The sequence below is a fragment of the Kryptolebias marmoratus genome, linkage group LG18 (genome assembly GCF_001649575.2).
Source record: "Kryptolebias marmoratus isolate JLee-2015 linkage group LG18, ASM164957v2, whole genome shotgun sequence".
Taxonomy (NCBI): domain Eukaryota; kingdom Metazoa; phylum Chordata; class Actinopteri; order Cyprinodontiformes; family Rivulidae; genus Kryptolebias; species Kryptolebias marmoratus.
The window spans coordinates 6,011,855-6,037,889 of NC_051447.1; the positions used below are offsets into that span (position 1 = coordinate 6,011,855).

Sequence of the window (26,035 nt, forward strand, 5' to 3'; positions counted from 1 at the left end):
GACGCTGCAGTAACTTGAGGCCACAGCTCAAACCGAGCAGCCTCTGCCTGTTTTGAATTGTGTTTACAATTTAATGACCTAGTTGTGTTTGTTGTTTTCAGCCCAGCGCCCGCTCCGCTCACGCTCTCTCTCCTTTTCCCCATCCCTCTCCCTCACTTTGTGTCTCCTGCTCCCTAACACGCTCTGACAGCGAAAGGTCAATGCCCATTGGCTACATAGGGGGCACTGAGTGATGCAAGGAGGGGGTAGTTGTCATGGTAACGTGCAGGGCATGGTAGAGGCGAAGACGCAGGATGCATTCTGTGCCACAAAAAAAAAAAAAAAAAAAAGGCAGAGACCAGAGTGGGATCAAAAAAAAAAAAAAAGGTCCACTTGCCAGGCAGAGATGCATGGGACTGGGGACAGAATAAACTGTTTTAATTGGCTGGTGGTTTACTAGCCTGGCAAATGGGAAGGGTGTAGACTTGGCCAGTCATGCCAGTAAAGCAGATCTGCATCGGAAAGACAGACAGCGAGGCCCGGACACAGTGAGCAGCGCTGTTCTGTCTGTGAGCCGGCATTCTGCTGAGCTTGGCTTCACATTAATAAAAGAGGGATTACCAAAGTCTACGGGCTCCTCTTAGGCCCTTCACCAGCCAAGAGCTGAGCGAGGCTCCACTCCCTCCACCCCTTTGCCTCCTTCCTTACATCCTTCACTTGCTTTTCTTCTTCTTTTCTGTATGCAGCTCACGTAGGTCCCATTCAGAAAAAAAAACAAAAAAAACAAAACACTCATCTGCCTTCTCTCCTGTCTGTCTTCATTCCATTTCTCTCCCTTTAAATAGAAGTGGGGAGGAAAATGCACCAAAACAGCTAAATTATTTAGATTCACCCACTCCCCTGCCACCTACACACACACTCAAAGAAAGACAGTTAAAAAAAAATATCTTGACTCTGCAGTTTGAAAGTAAAAGGGGAAAAAAGAAATGAGGGATGAGAAATAAAAATTACATTAGATACAAGATTCCGCAATCAGCCCCGTGATATGAAGAATTAATCTTATCTTTCACCGGCACACACGGCCAAGAAGGAGAGCGCCTCCAAAGACTCAGAGATGACAACGGGACAAATTTGCCTTTCCATTCCGCTGCCATTCATCCATTGTGACTGCGAACACCTTGCGATAAGCAGACGTATTGTTGCCATTGACGATGTCATTATGGGACAGTAAACAAGAGATGCAGCGGAGGGTCGGGATGAACCGGGCGGGGCCAGAAGGTCACCAAGACAATCTGGGATGAAAGGAGACCCCGTGGGAGCGATAAGACTCTTCTTCTGCTTCTTCATCTATCTTTTTCTCTCTCCGAAGCCAAGGACGAGCATATGCTTAGGAACAAAGCCCCGGCGCCGTGGCGTAATCAACTCCTCTGTTCTCCGGTGGCAGCAACACACTCTTCCCTGGAGGTTGTCCATGGAAAGAGGCTTAAGAGGAGGAACAGCTTCAGGATCATGGGCTATTAAGATGAGAAAATAGGTTGACATTCACCCAGGCTCTCACCTCGTTCTATTCTACAAAACATCATGTAGATCCACAAGCGGCACACAGACTGGAGCCACGTGGGTTTTACAGACCTATTTTTGATATCTGAAGGACAACTGTTACAAACACTTGAACTTTGAGTGTCTTGGTGCAGGCACTCGTGTCTTTGCACATTTAATGTACAATATTTTCACTGGGCAATCTATTTTTCTTTTAAATCAACCTTCTTTATTGATGCTCACATAAAGAGAAAATGTTTCTGTATGAACCCAACATTTTCAATCAGTTGGCGTTTCTAAACCCACAACGAATGCATCAAAAGTCCTACCAACTCATTCAAAGGTAACTGAACAGAGCTCCTCATGGGTTCATGTGAACTGGTTTCCTATTGTCAGTCAGGTCATGTCACATTCTATTACCAAGAATCCTCAGAGTCCCGGCAGTAATCACATAGCGCTGATCATAATGGATGTTTAATTATGTTGAGTTGCTGCGTTTCAGTTGTGTAGTGCAACGGAAAATGCAAGTGAACTGAGTGCACCCGGGTGCAATCAAACGTCCTGCGTGAGGACTGCTGCTGCTTGAGAGATGAAAGGTCAAGGAGCACAGGTCAGTTTTGAAAGTTGGGAATGGAAATAGTTACTTCTGTTGCATTGGGTGTCATAAAACAAATTGCTAATGAGTTGAATTTGTAATCTTTGACCATGAAAGCAACCAGGAATAGAATAGGAATGAAACTAGAGTGTAACCACAGTGAAGGACACAAATGTTCCATTGGGTTTTTACATCTTGTCTATTTAGTTTTTTTTTTTTTCTTATCAGTTGTGTTGATTAGATTCCAACTTTAAACAACACACAGGTCTGATTTACTTTTAACAGTAAACTTTTAGGTTAAGACTAAGGATTTCCCAAGAAGATGCCAAAGCCCTAATTAAGGAAGTGAATTATATGACTGTGTTCCACTCTTGATATCTGTTGTTGATCTCTTGTCTACGGTTTTATATTCATGTGCCGTAATACGATAAATGCAAAACACTGATGCAGCATGTCATGTTTCCAGAATGACAGCATTTTAAAATACTAAATGAGAGCAGTTCACCAGCCACTTGCAGCGCCTGTATTTCTTGTGGTGGCAGTTATATAGCTACGTTCAATGTCACCAATTTGGATTTTACATTTCTGATTAAACACTCCGTTAAAGTCAAAGCTAAGGTAAGCTAAGGTATCATGGCTAAGCAACACAATTTGAATGGAACTTTAAGGAGAAGAGATGTTTTTACAGGCCTGTGATGTAATAAGTAAAGATTACAATACGAGTGACTGAATTTACAGTATCGCTCAAGATGACCAGTTACAGAGGTGTCAAGTACATGATTGATGGATTTTAATTACTTTAATTACTTATTATATGTAATCTGCAAGTCTGTGCTGTAAAAAAATGCTCAATAATTGGCCGATCTTTTATCTTAAATGACTCAGATCTGTATTGTGGGCTAAAAATCTTGATGAAGATGTTGCTGATTTAGACTAAACTTTATGAACCCTCAAACACCTCCCCTGATCACCTAAACAACTGATTCAGTTCAGCTATTGTTAGCAGAAAAGTTTAACTATTTACAATTCAACAGATTAAGTTTTGAAGGCAACTCAATTCAAGATCGCTGTTACAGCTTATTGGCCCCAGCAAACACAAAACTTGCTATTACTCAGCTATTTTGTCAGATATTGTACTTAAAATCAGCATGGTAGTAGCTGAGACACATCCCCAAAACATACTCCAAGGGTTAACAGATTGCATTAGATTTTTGTTTAAACTATTGGCATTCAAGGTATGGGGTAATACGCATTCCCGTCAAGGAATGCTCCTTTTCATTTCTGTGTAATAGACCTTTATGAAAACAAATGGTTGTGGAAGGATATATTCATGCATTCTTTTCCCTTATAAAACATGATACTAATTTCATCCGCTAACATCAGTCTAAACTCAAACTTAAGGGTCACAAACCTGAGGTGTGCCTCAGTGGAGACATTTCTATCAGCAAAAAACTTTAAAACCAAACCAACACAGCGTATTTGTTTCCAATTCAAAAACCAAAAGACAAGATTGTTTAGGGTTTTAATTTTCTCCACAACGCCAATTAGAAATGATTCCCTAAGTCAAATGAGCGGCATCAAATCCATTGTCAGGCTCTGCAAAAATTTTGTATTCTCCTCCACCTTTTCTCCCTGACTCATATGCACTCGCTCCCCGTTGGGTTGGGTGAGAGTGTGGAGGTGGCAGGAGTGTTCCTGTTCCATTTGCAGACATTAGCAGAGGGAGATTAATTTGTCCCCTTCCATTAGGTGGGAAAGCAGCAGTCATGGCTGCTCAATTATCGCTTAACAAAAAGAAAAGTACTCAAATACACAGGAGCCATCAAAATAATAAGCACCTTGCAAGTGTGTGTGTGTGTTGCATCATATGGATGCATATCTGTACATCCATATGATGCACACACTCAGGCTGGTTAGGGAGGAGCGCCTTGGGGCAGGTGTGACTGTTTACCACAGCGGCTGAGGGCTAATTAACGGCAAAATCTTAGTTTTCCATGTCTGTTATTCAGCTCTGAACGACAGCACAGCAGATGACATGAGACGGAGAAGAAGGATGGAAAGAGGGATAAAGGAGGAGACACAGATAAAGGTTGTTGTTGCGCTTTGACTTGCCATCTCCCCGCTGCTCTCTCCTCTTTTGTGATGATTTCGACTTCATTAGAATTATAATGAACATCAGCGGGGCTTGCTGAAATATTTTTGGCTCCTTGAAAATAAATGAACACACACACAAGCAAATCAATTCAATTCTGCCCATTATGCCTGTATTCTGGGTCGTATAAAAGATGCATAATGGGTCACACTACAGGCACACGGCGCTGTACGTTGCAGGCCATGATAATGAGCTAAAATTAGAGGATCATTTGTCATCATTCCCAACATTGTTGAGGATTGTAAAATCAATTTAATAACCACAGCGACATCAGTGACGGCACATTGATGGACTGAGAAACACATCAGAATATTATGGTGGTTATGTTAGCACTACAGCAACATGAAAAATGTCTGCGTGCGGGTTTCCTTTTTTTTCTTCTTCCTTTTTTTTCTCTTTTTGCTGTTGTGCTCCATCGGTGTGATGATGTTGCTGTGTGGTGAGACTTGCTAATTGGCTCACCTGTTTCTCAGCCATCTGGAGCCTCTCAAAAACAAAGAAAAAAAAAAAAAAAGACTGTCACACCAAGTTCCCCCCAATATCACACACACATGCATAAACACACACACACAAGACAAGCATCCAAATGAGCTGAGGCAACTGGAAAATAATTTAAAAATTCTTCTCACATCCAAATCTTCTTATTGAACAATTATTTTACTCAGAGAAATGGCTTAAAAACAACTAAAGTGTTTCTTGATAAACACAAAAATTAGTCTGATTTTGATTCATTACTATAATGGAAACATTTCGGTTGAAGTACAAGCGAGCAGCAACAGTAAGGGAATGAAAATCAAAGCTCAAAAGATAATTAAAGTGATAGCTTAGATTTTATGAAGTGAAGAGGTTTGACATGACAGCAGTCAGAGTGATGACAGTTTGGAGAATCAAGGTGAAATTCTAATACAGAGGAGGAAAGCTGACAATAGTTCAGAGGAGGACCTATCTCAGGTCTAGACTACACAGAATTGCAGTTTTCCAAAAACAACCTTATAATTTGTTGTTTCTAGAAAAGTATTCATCCACAGAAAAACGACCCAAAATGCTGTAGTAACTATACCAAGCCGCTGTAACACTGCCATGAAAATATAGCAAAAACAAGGTGTGGAGAAAGGACATATAGCTAGCACAAATGATACAAACTATAAACACAACAAGGAGAAGAGGGCGCCATCGGGTCACAGGTGAAGTTACAGGTGGGGCTGTCATGCCATTTTCTAAAAGCTGCTTTTTGGAAACGCAAAGGATTCTATTCAGGATTTTTTTCCACTCTGGAACCTTTTAACTAAAAATACAATTTTAGGGCTCCATTTCCAGGTGAAGGCAAGACAGAAATGGGTTCAAATATTTTGCTCATTCAGAGAAATCATTCATGGTCCCTATTTAAAACTTATACCTAAAATAAATTCATAGCTTTCATGTGAACACCTTTTTTATTTTTTTTACTTTTTACATTACACATAAGTAAAATAAGGCCACAAATGACCAATGTGCCACCTCAATCCTGCCATCAACACCCTCACTCTACAATAAAACAACTTGAAATGAATGAATGATAACCAGTATTTGGTAATGACTGTTGAGCAAAGTTAAAACAAGGTTTATATCGTTTTTTACAAAAGAGAGAACTTTTTGACGAAAATGGAACAAATTATTCCTTTGCCAAATTTTACTTGCTGGTGTAAGTATTTGAGGAAGTCAAAGATTTTCTCCAAACAGCTTATTGGTGCATTTAAAACTGGACTCTCAGATAAAGGCTAGTCCATTGTAGGGACAAAACACCCAAACACAAACTGAGCCGTGTGGTGTCTGCAGTTCAGTGCAGCGAGGAATGTTCAGATCTATATTGGAGAAACCAAACAGCTTCTCCACAGATGCATGGCTCAACACAGGAGAGCAGCTCTTCACCTACACCTCCAAGGATAAGGGACACTCTTTTGAGGACCAAAATGTCCATATTTTGGACTGAGAAGACAGATGGTTTGAGGGAGGGGTGAAGGAAGCCATCTATATCAAACGAGAGAAATCAACTTTTAACAAGAGGAGGCGGTCTCAGATTTCAGCTTTCAAAAAAACATAATGCGTTAAGCCTGATATCCAGTCAGTTTCACTCCAATCAGCGCCTTCATTCATCTGAACAAAGCAACTGTTAGTGAGCCAGGCAAACGAAGACCCTAACAACCATCAGGAGGGAGGGGAGTAAGATTAATCTGCATGTAAATGTATCTTACACAACAGAGCAACTCATGCAGTTTAAAAGCTTGGAACCCCAAAGTCTCCAGTTTCTGAATTGAGAAAGCTCCTTGGATGAGAGCGAAACATCTTCAACTACAGTATAGAAGTCCAGTTGTTTTGTTTTTTCACTTTTGGATATGTACAAATAAAATAACAAACACAAGTAATCATAGATTATATATCATGTATATAACTAAAATATGACTATAAACAGTTAAGTGTTCACAAAATGTCAACTAAAATAGGTAAATTGCAAAATTAATGTGTATTTTTGAAAAATAAATAAGACATTTTACAAATACTTGTAGTTATTATATATGAAAGTATATGTAAAATACTATTATTGTAATAATATTAAACCACTGTGAATATTGTAATAGCATAAAGAGTTCATTATCAAGGATAAAATTACACAGTTTCTATTTTAATGATAACATTTATTGGTAACACTAGCCATAAGAAATTCAAAATGGAATTTAAAATATAATATAATATAATAAGACAAATGCACTTAGAAATCTGTCATAATAATAAAAAAATAAATAAATGAGACGATAAAAGAAGCAATAAGTTTAAACTGGCCAATTAAAACAATAAAAGATCGTTTTCAGTCGTTCTTTTTTGGAACACTGAGCAGAAATAAAGTGTGTGATTGTAAATGTGTGTAGTTTTAACTCTCGGAGCAGCCGATGTGTTCCAGGTCAGCGGTCTGGATCGCACATACAGAAGTAAACCCCTCCTGGGCCGCTGTGTGTTCACCTTCCACCGAGTGTGCAAGTGTGTGTGAATTATCCACAAATTGACCCCTTGTGTCACTCAGACGGGAGAAAAACACACACACACACACACACACACACTCCGGAGAGACGAGATGGATTGGGAAGAAGCAGAGGAGGAATTCTCTCCCACGGATGCTCCGTCCCCCCTCGTTCGGCCCCTGCCTGTCATTAGTGGCTTTTCATAATTCATGTGTTTAGATGAAAAATGGATGAACGGCGAGCATGACACCAGCAAATCCTCCTCCTATTTAAAACCCCGGGAGAATTTCAATCATACATGTCCTCCTGCAACAAAGTCAGTACAAAAAAATCCAAACAGAACAAAAACAGAAGGTTTCATGAGGTGAAAACAGTCAGTTTAAACAAATCACAAATGTAGTTTCTTTTAAATGTACAAGCATTCTGAGCATACAGATAGGTTTGGCTTCCATTTTAAAAGCTGAAGATCCATAATTTGGTAATATGATGCCACCTGAGCATGCTTACCGCCCACTGCCTAAAGAGGAAGGTGGGCTGTACTATTTATACCCATGTCTGTCTGTTAGCAAAATATGTCATAAACCACTGAATAAATTTTAATGAAACTTTCAGAGAGTAACCAGGAAATTTAGACTGGATGCAGATCTGCAACTCATTAACCTTTGCAGCTGACCCAATTCAAAAAGGCTGCCACAGTCAGCTGCCCTTATAAAACACATAAATAGCTATAATTCATTCAATTTGACAAATATTTTGCTAAAACTTAATGCGGTTGTAGCTGAAAGTGATTTACAACACAAAGTTTAAGTGCTACTTATTGTGACAGAGCTTTGTCTAAAACTTCTGCATTAAGTATTGGACCTAGCCCAGGCTGTCTGTTAGCAAAAAATCTCATGAACAAACTGATGGATTTTAATGAAACTTTCAGAAATTAATTAACAGATGCACATCTATAGCTGATTAACTTTTGGAGTTAACTTGATTCAAGATGGGCACCACAGCTAATCAGCACTGGATAACACAAAAATGGCAACAACTCAATCCATTTTACAAATAGCCCTTTAATTTAAATAAGAAGGAATTTTAAGTTGACTTAGCTGGTTATAAATTGTAATCTTGGGATCACAAAGAAAGCTTTAGAAAAAATATCCTAACAGAATGGGTATACTCTACAAAGCGAGATACCTTTGGATGAAGGTGATGAAATACATGTACGTCTGGGTTAAATTCAGTAGGTTTTAGGCCTCATCACGTTGCTTTGTTTTTCTTGCTCTGGCTGCTGCGGAGCATGAGAAACTCCAAGACCTTTTCAGTGTTTTTCTGCTGAGTGAAAATCTGCATGCTGGTTGAAATAAAATTTAAAAAATGCACATGTATATATCAATGAACACTGGCACCAAGATCAAGAACGAGCAAATAAGGGGGACAGTTTGCCCACACCCAGGCTCCTCTCCGGACATTTCTCTCTGGATGATAAATTAAAGCCTTTAACGCTGATAACCATCACCTCCGACGGGAGAGAATCCTCCAGCCAGAGTCTTTTTGACTGCGAGGAGCCAGTTCCTGCCTCCAAAATATTCAGATATGAGACTACCGGGGGGGAGAGGAGGGGCCAGGAGCGGCGCATCAGGCACTCTGTGTAGTGAGGAACCGCTGTTGTCACGTGGCAACCAGGGAGGCAATAACAGACTCAGCGTACCGGGACGCCACGTTGTGCGAGTCCCCGTAATTACAGTCTCTGCTGCCTGAGTGGGCGGGGCTCTGTAAACAGGAAGTGCATTTGTGAATCTGACACACACCTGCAGCCCCAAAGAGGAACTTGAGTCTCATTTGGGCATCAGGCTCTTTATCCTCGAATCAACACTTGTTTGTGTCTGTTGGAAGAACAAATGCGGCGTCCTCCTCGACTCAGGAGGTCATGTCAGAGCCAATGGAGGGTTTGCGGCTCATAATGACCGACGCTGAAAGGCATCCGAGGAGCCACACTTGGTAATTATCGGCTGTGCAGCCTTCAAAGAACATTATCAGGACAAAGACCTGCAATTAGACACACTCACCCACACAGTCCCCTTCAAGCCTTTATCACCCCTGCTTCCGCCATCAAAATCAACTGTCTTCCCTTCCTCTCCGCCCGTTTCTTCACCCCCTTTTATTCGCTCCCTACGACTCCCAGGACCCTCTTTTCCCTCCATCCCTACTCCGTTTTTTCTTGCTTTTCCTGTCTTCTTTTTTTATTCATCCCAAACCTCCTAATTCCAACCTCTCTTTCAGCTCCCTTGTTTCCCCTTTTCCTTTCCTGCACATCAACCCTCCTCCTCCTCCTTTTTCGTTCCTCTTCTTCCTCCTGGCCCCAAAACAGATACTTAAATAACAAGCTGGGTGTCAGTCAAACCGCCAGAGAGCTTCATTAGAGGAGGGGAGCACACAGGATCAAATTATACGCCCAGTTCTCTTTTGTGTGGAAGAGGGTGTTTGTGTGTGTGTTTGCAGGAGATTGTGGCGGCAGTGATGGTGGTGACGACAGAAGAGAAGCAAATCAAGAATGATGCAGTTCTGTGTTTGTGACTGTCACCGCCTCGCCCATTTATTTTTCCAATCAGGAAAACAAAAGCACGCCGTTCTGCCTAATTATTCGCTGCCACAGTCTTTTCCTCACGTTGATCTTCTCTCCCATCTGGTGTTTGATCTTCACCTGCTGTTTTCGCCTGTGACCAGGTGATACGATGGAACAGTTACCCTCCCCTTAAAATCAGGTCAGAAAACGACAATACTGACCACTGCGGCTCCGTGGTTCACAGCTCTCAGTTCCTGCACATTCAAAGGTGCAGAACAACCATTTCAAATGACTAAACCAACCCGTTAGGAATGCAAAGCAACAGTGAAAAAGGAAGTAAATCTACATCAGCATCTATGTTTCAGCCCATTAAAACCACAAATTCTTTACACTGAGTGTTTTTCAAACAAATCAAGGCTTTTAAATGGATTTTCTTTCTTTCTGTTCATTTCCTTGCAGTATAAAATCAGCTTATAGAGACGTAAAAAGATAGGTAATCCATCACAGGGAGGTTTTTGTCACTTTTCCCCTACAACTATTTTGCAAAAAACAGCGGGTTAGGTTAAAAGAACAATATTTTATTCACGGTACATTCTTCCTTCCTTATTGTTTGTCCTCTGAATGTGTTTTCTCCCTAACTTTTTATCATGAATGTGAAGCTGATGTGGTAAAATGTAGAATATCCTTCAGTAACTACAGCTACATCTGCCTACGCGATATGATTTAGGATTATTTCCCTGGGAAATCTGGTCACTGAAACTTCACAGTTAATGTAATATGTCAAATGTATGTAAGTAAGCCTAACATGTGACTGTGGGTTTAAACAAATCAATTAAACCAATAAAACTTTGTTCCTTCTCATTTCAACCCCCTGCCCGTCTCGTTGATGGTTTACAGGGGGGCGGGATACTCATCCTTTTCCTGTTAACTCTGTCTCAGATGAGCAATAGGTGCTGCTATTTTTAAACTGGCCCTTATTTAAACCTCGTTTTCCCCTCCCTCTCTTGTTCTACCGCTGAAGGCTTCGGTTTAATGACCCTCCGTGGTCATAGATCTGAAGCACATCACATCTCGCCCTTCCAAATTTCCCCCTCTTTCTTCTTTCTCCCCACCCACCACCACGACACCCCAGCTCCAACCCACAATCCCCAAAACGACACCAGCATTGATATCTTTGGCCTGAAGCCTGGAGGCTACGAGCTTCGCTGCCAACGAGGCCAAAGGGAAGAGAAGGAGTGACAGTAAAGAGGAGAAGAAAGCAAAAAGACAAAGATGACTTCCCGTACCTTTGTATCGGTCCAGAGAGGTCAGTGGCGTCCTGCCTGCAAGACAAGAAAAGAAAATGATGTTTGAAAACCCATGAAGATTACAAAATAGGGGTTAAACATTTTTATTTGCAAAAAAAAAAACACATTTTAAACAAATATAAATAGCACTTTTGTTGCATCCTTGCCTAAAATGTGCCTTTTTAACTTTTTTAAAATCATTTTCACCACTTTCTTTAAGCATTTACCACTAAAAATCACATGCATGTGAATACTAGTTGGCTCCTTTGAAATGTTTGCATGTTTCTAATCTAACGAGAGCACCAACTAACACCCAGTCATGCTTTGTGCCACGGATGGCACACTTTACAACCACCACTTACGAGATTTAAGTGACGGTTCTCATTTAAGTGATGGTTTTGTTTCAGCATGATGAAAGACTACTATCTGCATTCAAGATTTGGGGGAATTTATGATGCTCATTGTAAATTTCAACACTTTTCATGGCCCTGATGGTCGTGCTTTAGTTTTAGTGCAACATGTAATAGAGAACAAAAGCAATGGGTATGATCAGTTTATCAGCAAGATCAGTCCAGCAGAAATGCAGCTGCAAAATATTTCACTTCAAACAGTTGAGCAATGCAACGAACATAACTAGTCATAGGTGATGGGGAAATATCTTGAACAGGATATCACTTCTTTTATTCTCAATTAGTGTACAAGTGGTGTTTACCAAGAGATGAGCACAGACTTTATTCTTACTGTAAGAACAGAGATTCTGTATTTTCAGGGGGATTCAGGTCAACTGCAAATGAATACAAAGTTGTTTTGAGTCATCACCTTAATATTCTACATCTAATTTAATGAGAAGAGCTCCTACTAAGATGACAACACTACTGGTTCCAACAATCAGATGCCAAACAAACTGCACTTTATTTCATGAATTAAGGAACACAAATCAAAGATGTCAAAGAAGACAATGGTTTTGGAATTTCAGTGACATTTAAGAGACTTGTAGAAGCATCCTTGTGTCCTTTACTTGTTGCTTTTGCCACACATATCTGTAAAACCAGTTTTAAACTGCACAAAATTTAGATGTTCCAAGCAAAGGATGTCCAAGGACTGTTAAAGAGGTTCAACAGATGTGGCTTTACTAATCTTGGCACATAAGAGTAACTCCTGAACTGTCAGAACGTAAAACAATCCAAAACAGACTAGGAGGTAATACTCCGTTCTAACAAACAGGAAAATCTAGTTGATTTGTGTTTTCAGCTTTCAACCAAAGAAAAATCGAGCTTTTTACTTTGACACATTTATGTTTCAAAAGTAACACCACAATTGTAAAAGTAGATGAATGAAAAATTTGTAGCCCTTTCACTTGTAAATTAACCTTTTCAAGCTGAGTTTTAGTTTTGGTTTGTGCGTTTCTGGCAGTTTCGCACGTTTTCCCAGACTTGGATTGTGCGCCTTAGATATTTTCAGTTGTTTATGTGGGAGGCATAAATGAAGTTTTAAGGGCTAAACTGCTTGGGCTAAGTGCAGTCTAAACTTTGTTGGAAATATTCAATTCGACGCTCAGTGAGACAGCCGGGAAGTTATGCCGTTTCAACTCTAAGCTACTGTTTTTAAGTCTGAAAGAAAACAGTTGGGCATAGATGAAGGCAGTGTTTCTGGAAATCGGATAAGATGTTGGCAAACAAAACACACAAAAACTCACATACACACACACTAGGGGGATCTAAATAGTAAATTAGTCTGGTCCGTCCTTGGGATAAGTCGAGAAACTTGTTCATTCCACTGGGTTTTCTCCATAATTCCCTGCTGTTTCCTCTTTCTCTCTCCTTCTCTTTTTGTTTTATCCTTTCCTCCGATTCTCTGCTTCTCTTCCACTGCATGTAAATAAATTGATCCCCAGGCCCCAGTACTAGACAACATGTGTGTGTGTGTGTGTGTGTGTGAGCCAGCATTATGCTCAGTGCAGATGCAGGCAGACACACCAAAAGACACACACACTCATACAGCCCTCCAGAGCCCAGAGCTGCGCCGAATTAGCCAGGGCTTTATGTCGCAGAGGTAAATAAAATAATAAATGAGTCTGAATGCGTGTCTGTGTGTGAGTGTCGAGGTTGTGGAGGGTGAGGGAGGGAGGGAGGGAGGGGTGGCAAGAGCAAGTGAGCGTTATGATGAAATGCAGCGAAAAAACTCCTAGCTCCTCCTCGACACAGTGGCCAATCACGGCTACCGTTGCTTTTTGCATTTCAAAGACGCACTCTTGTCTGTTTCATCTCCACAAAACCACCGAACGATTGTCCTGTTATCCCGCAACACACACTCATACACGCTGCAGCCACCTCCGCTCCAGTCCATTTTCTCAGCACCATGAATTATGAAAAAGGGAAAATGGAACATCAAACACACTCTGCTTGCACTCAGAGGTTTACACACCACATACACAGACATACAAATGGGACACATCTACACTGCTACACACAGAAACTCATGTTTCCAGGTTGGCATACATGTATGCAACACACTCATAACATTTACATTCACTTATTTTATTATTGCTGAATGTTAGAACATGTTTCACAGCTTAAGTATCAGAAGAAGTCATTCAAATATTAAAAGTGTAATGAAACTTAATTGCAGTGACTTTAAATGGGGTGTGACGACACTAAAGGCACAGGCGAGCAAGCAAAAGTTGCTCTGATTTAGTACACATTCAGCTAAGAATCAAAACAGGATAAAGTAGTGAAGATCAAAAGGATGTTTTAGATATAAATAAATTAAAAGCAACATACTGCTTTGAGTTTAAAAGACTCCAAAACCTTTTTCCACACAGTATGTGGACTCATGGCAAAACAAAAACACACCATTTTTCTAATCTGAGATTTTAAAAGTTCACCCTGAAGTTAAACTGTGCAATTCTCAGAAAAAGAAAAATTGCCAAAAACTCAAAGAGCTCCACCTGAGACTCTACAGACCTCAAGGGGCAGGTTAAAGATTAAAGCTCATGACAGGACAATTAGAGAAATACGGGCTTACAAGGAGAAAATTTAATTTCTCTAAAAAGAACATGGCAGAACAATTTAGGCTTGTAGCGTTTTATCTGAACAAAACACGACACATGTGGAACAATGTCCTTTGGACAGGAGAGATCAAAGTAGAGATGTTTACCTGTAATGCAAAAAGACATGTCTGGAGAAAAGCAAACACTGCATTTAAGCACTAACACCTCATACCAGTTGTCAAGCACGGTGGTGTAGGAGTGATGGTTTGAGCTTGTTCTAAAGCCACAGGAGCTGAACACTTTACAGCCATTTAGCCAACCATAAACTCCTCTGTAAACTAAAGTATTCCAGAGTTAAATGTGGGGCTATTTGACTGCTGAAGCTTGACACAAGCTGGGTCATGTGACAGAACACTGATCCCAAACACAGCAGCAAATCTATAACAGAATGACTGAAAATAGAAAATCAAGGCATTGAATTGGTCCAGTCAAAGGCCAGACCTCAACATGAATTACATGCTGTAATGGGACCTTAAGAGAGCTGTGCAGAAACAAATGTCTGTAACCCTCTAAACTGAAGCAAACCTGTCAAAAAAAAAAAAAAGCGGGCTAAAATTCCCCCCACAACCACGTGAAAGTCTGATCAAGTCCTACAGAAGACAACTACTAAGTGTTATTGCTGCTAAAGGTGGTTCTAAACGTTACCGGATGCACAGTGTTTTTAAAGTTGCACTTAATCTGGAAAGAGCAATGTGACTTTCTTTCTTTCTCACAAGGTCTACTCTATTTTTTTTCCTTTCTACATACGCTTTACCATATCGAGATTAATTTTTTAATGAAGGTAGCTAAGGACTTAAAGTTCTCAGGTGTTTAAAGTAAGAGTGAATCAAAATCCCCCATCAAAACAAGCCACATTTGTGTTGGGAAAGAAGTGCAAATACAGCTGCTTATTTCTCAACCAAATATTCAGAGGTTTGTTTTTGAAATTTAAACTCAGCTGTGTATTTGGTACACAGCGCTCATTAGCAGGGTTTGTTTTTGCACTGCTGTTCCCAGGGTTGACCTGTCAGTCAAACAGCACCGTCTCTGCAGGTTCGGTGGGACTTCAGAGACAGTTCAGCATTTCAGGGACAAAAATCTTTGGAAACAATAATTACAACTTTTGTTTGGAGGAGAATGTCAAGAATTGCTATTGTAAAACAATCAAGTTCACAAACCAAGCAGTACACGCAAGTGTATTGGTCTGTTCTCTTTTGCAATAAATGACAATGATTTGTGGGTTTTCATTTGTGAACAGTATATTACAAAACTCCAAGATCTGTAAAGGTGCATATGCTGCTTTAGCTACATTCAGTTGCAAAATTGCAAACAGTACTGCCTTAAGCAAACTGAGTTCTAAGTTCCTTGGCAACTCGTTTATACTTACTGTGTATATAAACTACAGTATCATCTGCATAAATTTGTATGTTACAATTAGAGAATACTGATAGAAGATCATTGACATAAAGAATAAATAATAATGATGCAAGGTTAGATACTTGCAAAACCCCTGTTAGAAAACTTTCTAGCAGGTAATTTATGTTTTTTAATCCATTTAAGTATTTTTTTTACTGCTGGTAGCTTCTCACTATTCTCCTTTTTGTAAGGACAGCCTGCTCTTTGTAGATTTACACATGACCCATATTCTTTTCATGTCTTGATGATGGATTTAACAGAAGTCCAGGCCATGTTTAGGGCCTTTGAAATCCTTTATATCCATCCCCTGACTTGTAATTTTCAATGATCTTTTCTGCGACTTGAATTAGGACAATTTACGCTCATTTTATATTACATATTTTCATTTAATTGGTATTACTCTGTAGAAATTTGATTTCACTTTGACACTGAAGCTTTGTTTTTAATTTTTAATTAATTTCTTTTGAAAAGAAGGCCAGTCCTTATTGACCATGATTGATCTATGACAGCAATAAAAGCATAAAACATTCAAGGGGGTGATGACTTTTTATAGGCACTGTAGTTACAAAAGGAAAACAAAAATTGTAAATGAGCATACAGTGGGCCCCTTAAGAATAAAAGCATTGGAGTGCTCAGAGTTGCACCTTTTGTTAACATGAAAATGTCAGATTATCGCTTAAAAAGCCTTTCAGAATTCTCAATTGCAGCAGAAGCTTTAGCTTCCTCAACTGACCCTTTCAGCCCTCTTCAGCATGTTACCTTTTCAAGATTTTTTTTATTTAACTCACAGAGTCAGACCAGGATTTTATAAACTGATCCTCTACAAAACTACTTAAAAAAAAAAAAAAAGAAAAAAAAAATTGAGGGTGACTGTTTTGTTGGAAGAAAAGCTTTTAGGTGTGATTTTGTCAAGTATCAATGGGCTCTTTCTGGTCTCCAAAAGTCAAGGCAGCAAGATTTGGGTCAGCATTGATCACTGGGATGGAAACAGATGGGAACACAGCGTCCAGGTGGAAACAAGCCAGACTTATGCTTAGTGACAGGCAGCTTTTTGGCTGCGTGAGTGTGAACCCACGCAAAAACTCCTGCAAGGCCTCATGCCGCTGCAGGCCTGGCAGAGACGTAAAACGAAGCTGAAGCGCGGCGGGCTCCTGAGGCGGCAGTGCCACGGCCGGCGCAACGACAGAGCAGGTGGCAGGACCCGGCGAGGACCACGGGCATATTTGAGACATCGTGATCAACAAAAGATCTGACAGGAGTACACACATATACACACACCGTACAACAGTGCAGCGTGAAGACAGACAGTACGAGCCAGCTGTCATGGTATTCAACACTGAGCACTCCCACAATGAAGTGAGTCAAGTGATTTCTTCCTGTTTTTTATTTAGAAGCACATACTCAAAGAGGCACAAAAGAAATATTGGAAGTGACACAAATTCTTTGATCATATATGATGTTTAAACCTTTCAGGCCAGATGTTAATCCATTATCAACTGCATTAGTTTATGAATGGGGTAAGCTTGTGAGTTCACATACCAAACATCAATATGCTAATAATCTGATTTATGCAGGTCTGAACTCACCGTTCAGAAAACCCTCCTACAAAAACTTGGAGAATTTAGTTGAATGCACTGTAAGTAAATGTATTTAAGTACATAACATCTATAGCAAAATTAAAACATTTTCACTTTAAGTGTTCTGCATGAACACAGTCATACAAGAGTGTTTAACTTTGTGAACCTAAATGGCTAGTCCAGTCAATTTTAAAGCCATGTTCTGTTTAATAGTTACCAATAGTTAAAACCTGTTCAGCTGTGACATCAGTCATAAAGGATGGCGTATGGAGAAAGAGACAAAAGTCTTTGTCCGGGATAAGCTAATAGCGAGCCAAACAAGTGTCCATTTAAAAAATATATATTTTTCATGCTTCTAAAAAACAGCAAACTTGTGTAAAAAGAACTGCGTTAGCTAATATTGAACCTCAACACTTTTGCCTGACACAGTCCGTTTAGTTTGTCACCGTTTTGTCGACTGACCGACACACACGTTAGTACACAAATGTACGCATGTGGGGCATGACTAGATCATGCATATCTAAGGTGCTGAGGCTGCTGAATGAATCAGTCCGCCTGATTAGTGCGTCTAGTTAAATATATCCGTAATAACTCCCAGGAACTGATAAATTCAGCAGCCGAGGCACCATTGGTATATACAGAGCATTAACAACAATGAACAATAGAGCTAATAAAAGGTCAGATTTCTCCAATTCCTAATTTCAGAAACCATAAACACATATTTGATAGATCAAGTTACAGACCAAATGGCATGTTATTTTAATGTATGAAAACCTCTTCAATGTTCTTGTCTTTTCTACAAGTTGAGAATCAAAATGTATGTTAGGGATTGATTTCAGAATGAATGGCATTTATAGGCAATGAACAGTACTTTTCCTGAAGTTTAACCAAATTAGTTGTCTGTTGTCTGTTTCTTTCTTGTAAAACCAAATATCTTTGATATTTGAATGTTTAAATTCTAAGAGCCTCTCCAACCCCCTCTTGTTTTTTGCCCTGCACCACCCTCCTCCTCCTCTCAGCAGCCCATCTGTGACCATCTAACACTTCTTGTTTTTAACGCTTCTCTCCTTCTCACATTTCACATATACACAACCCACTTCACAAACTGCACCCACAGTCCCCAACCAATCAACACGCTTCTTTAAACACTGATAAATACATTCCCTAACTCGACTTTCACACCTTCCCAGGGCTTCCATCTTCATCTTATTCTTATCGCAGGTGTCTGAGCACAAGTGTTTGTGTATCTGTGTGTGAGACAGCCCGTTTCGTTCTAGCAAACTGCGACAGGTCTTAAGATGATATCAGATGCAGGCTGCTGGCCCGCCTCCAGATGGATCTGAACTCCCCCGACTAGAGGATGAGTCTAGAAGACGACTCTGCCAGAGTGCAGGAGGGAAGAGCACCGGACGACTTTGAGACCCAAGTGACACCAACAAGCTGCCGTTTCATTAATCATCCTCTGACGGATGCTGCATTCAGGGTGTATTCTGGTGGACAGACGCAACTCGGAGTGACTAAACCGTGAAAGCACAGCCTCAGATCTGCTCATGTGTGAGACGAATCAAAGGGATTTTTACTTCATAACGAAATATCCCAGTCAAAGATGTGAGCTTAAATTGTTTGTTCAAAGAAGTTTGCAGTTTTCATATTGACAGAACTTGAATCTATGTAGTTCAATGGGATTACTTTGACCCAAAATAGGGGGAAAAAAGTACTGACATGTCAACAGAAATATTGCAAAGCAATATTGCTGCATGACCCATCACTCTGGACAAGCTGTCCATCTTATACCCTCAGTATGTCTTAGACAAGTCATAGTTTTGGTTAACTATACTGCTTCTGAGTAATACAATTACAATGAAATGTCACATGAAAAATCAAACAAACAAACCAAAAATGCTCATACTTACTGAGCAGCAGGACTGGCTTGAAAAGTATCTATGGGTATTTTATTGACCAGTGTCAGCTGTAACGACAGAACTTAGAGAAATAAAATGTTTGGACGCTAACATACATTAAAAAAACCTTATTAAAAGTCCTGGTTTTCAGAGTCTCTCATTTAAAACAAATTACACTAATTTAAAATTAATAAAGAAAGATAAAAAAATTACTATAGTCTCTTTTGTTTTTTTTACGATCGCTCAGAAGTGTTGAGTGTCAAACACAAGAACGCCAACAAGACAGTAAACAGCAAATACTAATACTGTGGGGGTCAAATGGTTCAGTTTGTTGTAATTAATTGTGTAAACCGACCTTAAACTACAGTCATTCTTCAGCTTCCTAAAGGACAAGAAAGTTTCACGAGTGTGGTTAGTTTAGCTCCTGGTGAAAATTACAACTTAACAGCATCACTCCAGACCAAAAAAAAAAAATGTTTTCAAACCAGTACTCTTGTTAACCAAACTTGTTTCTTTTGCTGTCATTTTGTGACAGTAACCTCCTCAGTGCCCTACAGTGGTCTGCCACAGCTGGCCCCACCTCCCTCTATGCCACCAACCAAGGATGTAACTCCGCCCACACAATCACCCCACTTTGGCATTTTGACACAAAAACGCTAAAAACAAGTCATAAATGTTTTAAATCAAAGAAATGGACCACTGGAGTGTTTTATGATAGTGTTTAACTAAGAAAAAAAAAACATGAAAACCATTATTTTTATATTTTATTTTATTTCCCCTTTAAAACCAACCACATGGTCCATTAAATTTGAAAAGAACAGCTGGGTATCTTTTAAAAAGCTTGTGGGCCAAAGGCTGAAATGTTTAACAAATGCCTAGACTATTCTTTTTCATGTTTTTGTTGGGGGTAACAAAAACATTTCATGAAATTAAAAAAGAAGAACAAGAACTAAAAGAGCGGAATTTTACACAAAATCAAAATTAAGAGCAATTTTGGAACTCTTAGCAGCTTGGATGTCTCGCTATGTCAAAGAGGAAAAGATCAATACAAACTCTGGTCTTTTTCCTCTCTTTGAAGGAGATTTTCACCTGAAGAACATGGTTTATACAGTGGCAAAATGAAAAATATAAAACACTTTTGTGTGTTAACATTCAAGTGTGTAAGCACAATTAACCATATTAGGGGACCACCACGTTCATACAAGTAGCTCAGAAAATACAAACCAAATATTTTTAGGATATTCATTCATTGTAAAAGCCACAAAAGACTGAAGGTAGGTAGAAATTAGTATTTAAGTTGTAAGATATTACATTTTAAAGACGACTGCTTTGGTGCCTTTTTGCCACTTTAACTTTAACAGCTACAGCACTAAACTTGGCTGTGCTCCAACCTTGTGACATCCTTAGCAGTTACTGCATGCACAGTATATGACTTTTCTGCCCCTTCTGTTCACATACACATTGAGTTTTTGGTGAGGAAACCAGAGTTTTAGATATATTTGTGTGAAATTTAATCTTATAGTCCTTTATTGTGCATTTCCACTCTCATAGCTGGTAGGATAGAAACTTCAACAACAATTGAGCTGTTCTTAGGTTTTTTTCCCTCCCTGTCAGTTTCACTTAATCCTGATCTTGTCACAATCAAAGTTTGAGCATGAACTAAAATCGTTAATAAGTAAAAGAAAATTGTAAACGATACTAAAGAAAAAAAAAGTTTGGGGAAAATATTTGACTAAGCTAAGCATGTTCTTTTTCTGTAGTTTGATATGTTACTGTACAGGTTCTAGCAACCTACTGATGTGGCATGGATGTTTCAGCATTTTTGTTAGAATAATGTAAACCTAGAAAAAAAAAAACAGACAAAAAAATCTCGGTAAAAAAGAAAAAAAAGCATACATTTAGGCAGACTTTTTGCTGCCTAAGTTTGATACGTGTTTGAATGTGTCTATTGGAACTGAAGAGCACATGCTCCTGAGATGCTGCATTCATGATTGTTGATTTTAGTGTGGAAACATACAAGATGAAAGCAGTAACAAACATTTTACAGTCACACCAGTCGACATTTAAAATGGAACAGCTCCAGAGTGTGATGTGGGAATTGCAGGAAAATGGCCATTACGATGTAATACGAAGCTGTAAAACTGTGCATGTGTGAATTAGAGAAGGTCTGAAATGAGAGCCCCGGACCTTTTCTTTTTTTCTTCCCCATTTTTATGTTTTGCTGTGAGTGTGTGTATGTGTGGTCGCAAGTAAGAGTGTGCTAACATGTGCTCATGCATGCACGTGTGACATATTGAGGACATTTAAATGCAGCAAGAGTAACGACCCGAGTGGTGAAGGGTGAACAAAGGGGGGAGGAAGTGCCAGTAGCGCGTTAGGCCTCATTTACCTTGTGATATTCAAAGTGTGCGCGCGCTTCGCACTTCAGCTCACACATGCACTTCTTCTTTGTGTGTGCATTTACATGTAAGTGCTTTGTATGGCAAACTGTACAACAACCTAAAAACTCAATGAGGGAAAGATTCCTGAATCATCCATCATGCTTCTGGGAGAGGAGGAATAGACCTCTCTTCTTTTTGTCTCTCCCTCCTCTGATTTAATACCCCCCATCCTCTCCTTCTCTTTCCCCCATTTAATGACAGCACAAGAGATCAGCTCCATTAGCCCAGACCTCCTCACACATGCAAATGAAGCCGGCGTTATGGAGGCATGCGTCACGCATTACTGATGCAACCCAACCCGACCTGTCACGGCTCGCAGCCGAATAAACTCTGCATGTGTGCACGCTTCAGAGAGAGAAAGAGGTGGGGGGAGAGAGAGAGAGAAGGTGGGGGTTCATGTGTGTTACAACAGTGGTTAAATTGAGATGCATTAGGGTTTTGATTGGAGCAACGGATATGGTGCTGGCGCGCAGGGAGTCGAGAGCGGGGCCATTACCGCTTGGCTGGATGATAAGATGGTGCAAAGGGAACATGGAAGGAGGACAAAGGTTCCAGGAGAATAGGAGGAAAGGGGAAATTAGAAGAGACAAGTAGGGCGAGATGAAGAACAGTCAGCACAGCAGCTGATATTTTATTCATCAAATGTCTTTGTTTTTATTTCTGATGAACATTTTAGATGCTCTCTGTTTTATCGATGGCCTTGCGGCTTCCTCATGGAGTCTCAGGACGAATGTATTGACACTCTTTGATCAGTCCAGTGACAGTAAAGTTATCTACCAGGCATTAGGTCAAGTTTAAACAACAGAAGATGATAACAGCAAAATTGGATTATTAATTTAGGTGGAATTTCCATAGGTTTGTGAGCTGACCATTTTACCTTGATGTAACCAAGCTACTTTTATTTTATCCTAAAAATATATATTTTGTTCTTACAAAATATCATGTTATCTTGAGAAAAAAAGTGCCTGTTCTCACATGATAATAAGATATCTATAGTGCAAAAATGTGGTTATTACCTTATAGTGCTCGTTCAGTGACAACACCAAGGCTGGTGTCCCGGCATGATGGACAGCAGTTTACCGTGTATTACCTACAGCTATGTGTATTTAGCATAGCATTAGTGCTTACAGTATAGTTAATTGTATAGATTTTCTGTAGCAAAAGCTGAGCCAAGATCATTGCCCCACACTAGAGGTCAAGTTCTAAGGTCTGAGTCTGGACTGTGAGTCACCAGAATGATGTCGCTCACAGCAAACCTACAAGCGTGGCTCATAGTCAAATTTGTCCAGCACTCAGAGCCGGACACAGGGACCCTATTCTTTGGGACACAGGCAGTCAGGAACATGTGGTGACATGCTTATTGGGTAGCTAAGCCCAGATTAGAGCCTGTTTCAGGCAGTGGGATGATCCACCCATGTCAAAAAGGCAATTCGTTGTCAGACCGGGGAACTTATTTGAAATGACTTCCTCACTGCATGTGCTTTGGACAGGACAAAATTCTGGTGAGTCCATTTTGGGTTTTTTTTGTCTTTTACTTTTACACTTACACTGTACTTACCCCCGGTTGTGGTGAAATAGTGGCTATTTTGAAGAAAAAATACAGGCTATTGTTGAGCATGAGACAACTATTTCACTGATTTTAGTGAGAAATCAGTTCAGTCCCATAAACTAACAACAAAGGACATTTAGCCATCTAAGGTTCAAGCAAATGGTCACATAATTCACCAACATGAGCTGAAAGAGGCCTATAATCAATTTTATTGTTTGAATTAAGGGCTCATCTACACTACTCTAGATATCCTTTAAACAAATATGCATTCTCTGTTCAAATTTCCTTCTTATGTCTACAGATTTCTAACTAAAATACCCATGCTACCACTCTGAAATATCAAAATCCAAAAACATTCTTTTTTGTCTATTGATATCATTTACAATTTTCTTTTTAATTAGTAATCATTTCAGTACACAACTTTTATTGATGACAGAATCAAGATAAAGTGAGACAAACGTAGAAAAAAATGACTCCATTGCCGTTTTGGTTTCTAGGGCACAAATTATAATAAGCAAAACAGGCTGCTACATCATCGTATTTAAAAAGTAAAAAAAAAAAAAAAAGATTTCCAAACAATTTCTGATATCAAAACAATTTCTAGTTATCTTGAGAAAAATATTTCAAGATCAAAATACCTAAACATATTAATTCCAAGTATGTTTTTTTAAATAATGAATTATCACATCAAAACAAGCTTTTTGATCATGATAAAGACAAAAATAAGTTGCTAAGCACAGCATTTGTCAGCTTCTCTAACTATATTTGGTCATTTTAGGATTTTTACAACAGTTTAGACTAAATTGGTGTTTAAATTTCAAAGAAATAGGAAGAAAGAGCAATTATTGGCAAAGAACAAACATGTGACCCTAAATTGTCGTCTGGTTTCAGTTTAGATTTAAAACAAAAAAAAAATGCACATATTGTGTTTGACCCATGATTGGCTGTCTTTCTAGGTTAATCAAAATGTGTAGCTACAAGATATTTTTAAAGCCTAGTGTTATGATATAGATTAACCTCTGATTGTCACCTTTTATTTATATCCAAGAAAATGCTTTAAGTCCAAGTTATTGGACTCTTCTTTGGAGTTTGAAACCAAATTGAGCCCACAGCCATGTTCTGCTGTTTGCCTTTGCAATTAAAGCCAACACACTGATGTCAATAGAGGTTCATTAAAATGCAGTTGTTGCATATTAGAGGTAATCAGCTTGATTATGCAAACAGTTGAAGGTACTAATTCTCTTCTTGGCTCTAAATATGTAATTTTAGTCAGTGTAACATAAATAAATAGGTAAATAAGTATTTGAATGAAAAAATGTGAATACAGTTCAATACATTTCATATTCCGACATTTTCTCTATTTTTCTAAGCACCTTCAATTTTGACTGCTGCATTTACTTATTAGTCTCACAATCAAATAAATGATTGTATACAGTATAAGAAGTAAATGTCATGATAGAACCAAACTGTCACTGGATAGACCCAAACATTGTGTATGGTTGTGTATGGTATGGTTGGCTCAAACCTTTTGAAATGGGGCTATGTGTAATAGCTACAAAAAATACTATATTAATTGTTGCAGAGAGCTATTTGAACCACCTCAATTTGGAGAAAAGGAGGGTAATTGGACTGACAAGCTAACAGCTAGTCAGAGTGGGACCAATACCAAAGAGATTTCTACTGTTCTAAAACAGCTCCAATCTCAGAAATGGTTTATGCAGATGCTATTTTCTTACCTTTTTTAACACTTTCAATTTCACATTACACAATCATTCTGGTAAAAATATTTTTATATTCCTGAAGGAAGTACCCGAAGCTGAACCAGAAGTGATATAGCTAGCTGTAACTGCCACTATTTGCACTTGTTTATAAGTAGAATTCTACATAAATAACTGTGTTATACAAGTTTATGAAAAGAACTTGCATAAACTGCTCTCAAACTTTGTGTGCAAGTATTCATTTGTCTATATTATTGGTAAAATAGCTCATGAACCAGTGGCAGAAAGTAATCACCGGATGTGTGTCTACAACTGATTAACCTTTGGAGTCAACCCAATTCAACAGGGCTGCCACAGCCAACTGACTTCTGAAACTAAATTTGCTATAACTCAGCCACTTTTACAGATATTGAGATATAATTTGGTGTCATAGTACCCAAGTGTCATCTTCAAGGCACACTTTTTGCCCTACACACTGCACAACAACTTTACCTAAATTTCTGTTTTAAATGTTTACATCAACCTTATTAGTCCATTGGCAAAATATCTCACAAAATACTAGAACAATTTTAATGAAACTCAGCACGTCATTATTGGGTGCATCTACAACTGATTAAATTTTGGAGTCGCACCAATTCAAGATTGCCACCACACATAGTCAACATTAGCCAATATATGAATGGATAATTTGATGTGGTAGGATGATAATCTTCGCCGACACATACTCTGAACACTACGCATTGCACAGTACTGTTGCCTAAACCTGACATTACCTGTAACACTCAACACTGTTAGCAAGTTATCTCATGATCCATTGGACAGATTTTAATAAAACTTTCATAAGGTAATCATTGGATGATGACATATGCAGTCAACCTAAATCAAGATGGCTGCCACAGCTAATCTCCTTTTGCCAACACAAAAAAGCCTTTCATTTACTCTAAATTACAGATATTGAGATACAATTTATATGGTAGTAGCTGATAATCATACTCAGCACATACTTTGAGCATTAACACATCTCATGAAATGTGGTTATGGCAGCCATCTTGAATTAAAACATAAAAGATGGCGATATACATTCCTTTAAGAAATCCCGGGCCTTCAACTGTCTTTAACATGTGGTCATTTGAACTCTCGCTAAATTGGTTAATTTAACAAGCAGGCTGAAAAAAAGAACTTTTCCTGGTTCATGTATAGGTGCTGGTCATAAAATTAGAATATCATGAAAAAGTAGATTGATTTCAGTAATTCCATTTAAAAAGTGAAACTTGTATATTATATTCATACATTACATACAAACTCAT

General features: G+C 39.1%; 1 protein-coding gene across 1 annotated transcript in view; it reads right to left on the reverse strand.

The window, feature by feature from the left end:
- celf2 (cugbp, Elav-like family member 2) overlaps window positions 1-26,035 on the reverse strand; it is a 247,913-nt gene that overhangs the window by 179,298 nt on the left and 42,580 nt on the right. The window contains exon 2 of the mRNA XM_037981133.1: window positions 11,099-11,134. Within this exon, the coding sequence (XP_037837061.1) occupies window positions 11,099-11,134 (36 nt within the window). The remainder of the gene's footprint in view (window positions 1-11,098; window positions 11,135-26,035) is intronic.